General features: G+C 43.0%; 1 protein-coding gene across 1 annotated transcript in view; it reads left to right on the forward strand.

The window, feature by feature from the left end:
• adgrb2 (adhesion G protein-coupled receptor B2) overlaps window positions 1-4,077 on the forward strand; it is a 205,936-nt gene extending 201,859 nt beyond the window's left edge. The window contains exons 35-36 of the mRNA XM_034124811.1: window positions 1,087-1,140; window positions 3,069-4,077. Coding sequence (XP_033980702.1) covers window positions 1,087-1,140; window positions 3,069-3,245 — 231 coding nt within the window. The 3' untranslated portion in view covers window positions 3,246-4,077. The remainder of the gene's footprint in view (window positions 1-1,086; window positions 1,141-3,068) is intronic.
• The last annotated feature ends 1,923 nt before the right edge of the window (window positions 4,078-6,000 follow it).

Here is a 6,000-nt window from a genome sequence, read left to right on the forward strand (position 1 = left end):
ATGTGTGCACTGCAGAAGCTTTGCAGCAGGGCACAAAAAGCTCCAGTCAAATCAGCCAATATTAACCACGTTGTTGGAGCTTCTCAAGGGAATCAATTTGTGCCCAGATAGTCCTTCTCTTTTTGTGCACTAGTGTTGCTGGACTCATCATAAACTCACACCCCGACCAACCCACAAGGAAATTGTGTTACCTCAACTGCACATGTTTTATAAAAAAAAAAAAAAACAGACCTCCCAAACAAAAGCATAGCACCCCAAGCTGCAGTTTTCTGGCAGGAACATAACAAAAAAAACGATAGATAACTAGCACAGCTACAGCAGGGGACGCAAGGTTTATGTTTTTAAGCCTTAGGCCGAACATACAGAGTCAGCAATGTCCACTTTATAGCCTAGCTTTAACTATTTGATGTGTTGTGTTAACACATACAGTATACAATCAATAATGCAGATAGTGTAGATAGCACTTCCTTGCACTAATAACCACATTCGTTATCTTCTTTCAACAGTATTTAGAAAACATGAGCCACGAAGCCTCGAGCACTGCACAGTAGCTTCACAGTTACGTTTTTAGAATCAGATCACTCCACACCCACATACCCTCGTCTCTTTCATCCCTTTTCTAGTAGTTGTAGACGCTATTAGTGGTGCGTAGCATGTGGAATCCTTCCTGCAGTCTCTCTGCCCTTGCTTTGTCAGGTTTTCCTCTAATCGTTGACAGGTTAGGACGATAAAAGTCAACTGTTCCAACTCAGTTTGAAAATGTGTGAAAAAAACCTCCTCACATTGAGTGTTTGATCACTGGTTTCTGCCCATGCGTGCATATTGTGTGTGTTATATGTTGTAGTGAGAGAGTTGGAGAGGGGGATTGAGAGATGGAGAGAAAGAAGGGGCAAGGTGTAAGCACGAAGCAACAACTGCCTGTTCACCTGCAGAAGGTGTGGGAGCAATGCTTTTGTTTCAGGGCAGAGTTGTCAGTGACTGTGATCCCCCCCCCCCCCCCCCTTCTTTTCTCTTTATTTTTCGTCTTTCTGCCTCTCTCTCTCGTCACCCCCTCCTTGTCTTCTCCCTCCCATTTCATCACCACAGAGGGAAAAGCGATGGAGCATTTCGTCTGCCGGAGGTGAAAAGAACTCGTCGAGTGTAAGTAGAGGGGTTTCTGGCCGAGAGAGAGAGAGGCAGAAAGAGAGGGATGAGATGGGGCTTTGGGGCAAGGAGGGAATGGAGGCAAGGCAGAGATGGCGAAAGGGAATGGATAGACACGAAGTAGCAGCACAATCGCGTTAGCCTGGTCTCCCTGGGATAAAGTTGGGCTTAACTGCAGCATTACCCACACTCCTGCATTTACAAAATGTTCCTTCGCCAGCATTTAGCATGCAAATTGGCTCCCAGATTATGCCTTTTGTATTCATTTTACCAACTGTCAGGCTGTGACGCATGGAGAATGATAATCAGGCAGATATTGCCCTCTAGCGCTCTGGCGACGATCATCACACTGCAACGAGGGGGGTGGGGGCGGGGGCGGGGGCGGGGGTGTTACTGCAGATCAATGACTGGTTTGTTTGTCTGTCTCTGTTGAAGAGTTAGCCAGGGATTGAGAGTTTGAATAGCTCAAAGAGAATAACGTGAGTATCTTATAATAGTTGCGGTGAAAAGCAGGTGGGATTGTGGAAAAGAGATGAAGTAGATGGTATTGCTAGGATGTAGTGGGAGAGCATATACAGTAGTGCTCTCTGGAATGGATAACGTAAGGCACAAAGAGCACACATTTCCGGATATGCTCTGTGAATATTCCTCCTCTAAATGTGAATATTCAGCTCCATGTAGTCCAGAAGCTCTGCTGCATCTGGGTCCATCCTGTCCCACATGTAGTCTGTCTTGCTTTTCCTGTCTTTGTATGTTTCTCGCTCCACCAAGAGTCATGTGGGCCAGCGATCCCTCATGTCTTTCCCAGCTCGTGTCTGCAAAATCATTATCTCTGCAAGATAACGAGTCTGATTTGAATAATGCCCCTTATCAGAAGCATAATGCTACCTCCAATTAGGATTTTTTGTTAATCCCCCAACATGTATTTTACATGCGTGGTGGGCCCTTATGCGGAACACATGCGGAGATCACAGACCCCGGCTCAGAAGGTCTCATGATATTAGTAGTCTGAAAGTCACTGATTGGGAGAGGTGGGAGATAAAGGAGGACAGGTATCTCAGTGGTAGTTTGATGATAAAAAGGCACAGTAGAATGGAGCCTAGGATTACAGGTATGTATGGCACTGCTTTTTAGTGTTCTTCTAAGAAATGCGACTGATTGGTTGGACTCTGTGTGAATGTGTATGTGTATGTGTATGTGTATGTGTGTGTGCTGGTACTTTGAAAGGTGAAGGATCAAATATAGCTTCTGTGAGTGCATATGTATTCATCTCCAAACTGCATAATGGCCATGAAAGGCTAAGGCAATGGTTTTCTATAGGTTCTTCATTTTATTACAACTTGGGTTTTCTTTTATTGAGTTGCCCATCATTTCTACCTGTATTTATAACATTGTATTCACCTTATTTTAATTGCTGAAAGTTGTAAACAACAAGTTTGACGTGTCAAGAAAACACACGGTTAGACATTTTGTAATCAAGCAAAACGATTAGAGAGATTATCTAATATAATGAGGTTAGCTGCCCGTAGCATAGCACACCCATATCTACGACCGAATTGGCCTGGTCGAGTTGTATTTTCGGAAATGTAGGCACCAGTTATGCACAAAGAAAAAAAGTGTGCAGAATCTAACAGTCGCCTGGAAAGTTGTCCTATTTGGCTGCTTTTTAATCTGGCCTTGCATGGAGATGAAGTTGTAGAATGATGGATGTCGAAAACAGACAACAGGTATTTATTTATTCAGCCATTTTCCTTGATTCTAACTTTTGTGTTTCTTGCACAAAAACAGACAAAAATGGTGTCCAAACCATAAAATAAGACCCAGGTTGTATGAAACAAGACCTTTTTTTTTTATCACGTTATCACCTTAATAAGGAGCTTAATTTTCCTTACATGGCCCTTTTCCTTGTCCTCCTCCTCCATCAGGACAAGTCAACCCCGGAGGAGCAGTGTTCGTGGGACAGCTTCAAGACCATGACCCCCGAGCTGTCCATCGTGCCTGGGGAGCAGAAGGACCGGATGGAGCTGCACAATAAGAACTGGGACTCCTCCTCCGCTAACACGCCCGACTCATCCGAGGGAGACTTCCAGACTGAAGTGTGAACACACACACGGAAACACACTCACTTGAATACGCACTCTTGAACTTCTGAAAAGCTATACATAACTACATGATTTCTCACAAAGATCTCACACACACACTGCTCCCCGTCTCCTGCAATGTGTTCGGATCCGTTACTGTGTTTGTTTACTGCTGCAGTGGACAGACATGGAAAGAAGACTGTTCTACCCTATATTTTCGCAAAGACTATTGAAGAAAGAGAACAGGGGCTCGACATGTCTGGGTACTGAAAAAGATTTTTAAATGAACTTGAAAAAAAAACTATGAAAAACGTATTTCTGAGAAAAAATGTCTTGATTTTATTCTGGAGAAAAAAGAAAATTTCTTTCAATTGTTTGAGGATTTGGGGGGGGGGGAAGAAAAAGAATATTTCTGCACCGTTCAGTTCTTTTTATAGCAAGGGAAAACAATCTCAATGAGGTTTCTCACGCTGGTAGCCCCCCCTAGGCACCCTACTTTCATTTATTTCCTTTTCCCTTCTAATGAATGACAGAAGCATTCTATCTCTGAGTCTTTCCTTTTTTATTTAAGTTTTTTACTTTTCATCATTTCGGATGGATGTGGGGTGTGGTACAGGAAAAAAGGGGGTGCTCATTGATATGTGCTATCCTCTCTGCTATTTTTTCGGGCTCCAGTTCAACAATCCCATCCATCCATTCCTCTCACATTCTGTGTCAACATTGTATTTCCCCTTTTTTCTGTATTTTCTATGGTTTAGTTAAAAAAAAAATGTCCTCCTCTATGGTTTGAAACTTTTAAATGAAAAAATAATATGATTGAAACAACTGTTCAAGAAGAATTGATTTATTTTCAGACTGGTTTCATTTCTGCTGCCTTTTTTCTTTCCTTCATTTCCTGTGAGAATTAACCCATGTGAATCTTTAATACATTGAGAACACACACTGTATATGTGAGCTTACTTTCTGAGGGTGACGTGTGCCGCATGTTAGCCAACCTTGAGGGAAAAGAAGGATGGTGATCGTCATGCAGATTCTCGCATCCCCTTTTTTTCCCCAGTGCTTCGAGATAAAAGCCTTTAAAGATTGCAGCATCTGAATCCATTTCAACCATCACCAATCAAAGTGAAAATAGAATATACCTGTCACTTTCAGCTCAAATGGAATCCGTATGAGCATCTTTCATACTGCAAAAACGTACGATCATGCCGCTTAGTGAACCACCAATCTGTTTAGCTGCTAACTCGCTCTTCCCCTGTTGCTGAGGGTTTATTGTTTGCTTCCCTCAACCTTAGTAGGTGCTTCTACTTACCCTAGAACCCTTCCATTGATTTAAAGTCTACCACTTTTTTCTCTTCTCCTGCTGCCAGCCATGCATCGTGCTACCAAGAGGCATGAAATCGTAATGTTAGCTGTGAAGCAAGATGTATAATTCTCATCCACATGGACACCTGTCCCTGTCATTTAATCCTGCACTTGTGAGCACAGCGGCTGCAGAAAGAGAGTGTGATAGAAAGACCGAGTCACAGAGGTTATGAGGCTACGAGGGTGGCAGACGAGGCGAAGAGGAAACAGCCACACAAAAAAATCAGCCAGTGGTGAGGCTTCCTGCTTGATATTCCACATCCGTACTTCGGTCGCTGCAAGAGGACAACCAGTTTCCTGCTGTTGCTACATTAGCACATCGTCCCCCCACACACACACCGGCATAGAGAAAGTGTCAGGGTGCAGGATGCATTCAATAGATGGTTCGATAACTTTTCTGTCTATGCTCAATGCTGCTCCCATTATTCATTCGAAAGAGATGAGGGACAATTTAAGGAGAAAATAGTGCAAGAGACAATGGTAGCCAAGGATAAAAAAAGATCCAAACATATATAATTAGGAAGCTTGAGGCAGGAAGAGATGCAGATTAAGAAGGGGAGCGCTCAAAACTGTAATTATCCGGGGATGGCGATTTGTCCTGACATTTTCCGATGCAGCCCTCAAACCATCTGTTTAAAGATCCCTAATGTGGGAGTAGTGCGGCGTGGCGCAGATGGTGAGACAAGAGTGCGGCCCTCCTAACCTTTCAAGTTAATCAGCTGATAGACAAACATAGCGCTCCACTCCCTCTCGGAGGAGCGAGATAGGTTCGGCCCCCAGGTTGCAGAGCTATAAAGTCACATTCAGCTGACCTTCTACGAGGCTCGGGATCCAGGTGTAGAGTGTGTCCAAAAAGGAAAAAGCAGCGGCCTCACACACAGTCTCATTCAGCTGGCGTTAATCTATAGCAGAGGAAACATCAGTCTCAGGGGAAACGAAGTAGACCTAAATGTAGACACGTTTTTTGTATACATAAAACTGTTTTAAGGACAATGCTATGAATTCTCTACAAAGCCTTGTTCCCATGGTAACTTAAAAATGGGATTTGAAGAAAGAAAGAGAAAGAAATGTGATTACAGCGCACTATGAGATTTTGTTAATTACCTTTTTTCCGTTATGAGCTTTTCCATACTTTGAATAATGTGACAGGTTTCACCTCAATGAGGGCTGGAGTTTGCTGGTTTTCATCTTCAGGAACGGTAAGTTAGATGCTGCCTGATTTATTGTGAATGAGATGTTTAACCACGACTAAGGATCTACACACAATTTTACAGCCGTCTTGTCTTTGATTAACTCTGATGTGATGCGAATGCTAACACATGACGGTTTGAGTATGTCATCTTTTTCATTTGTGTGCTTGAATCCTGCCAAACTTAAAATATGAAACAAAGCCTTGGATGAATGTCCAACCTAA

The sequence above is a fragment of the Trematomus bernacchii genome, unplaced genomic scaffold (genome assembly GCF_902827165.1).
Source record: "Trematomus bernacchii unplaced genomic scaffold, fTreBer1.1, whole genome shotgun sequence".
Classification (NCBI taxonomy): Eukaryota; Metazoa; Chordata; class Actinopteri; order Perciformes; family Nototheniidae; genus Trematomus; species Trematomus bernacchii.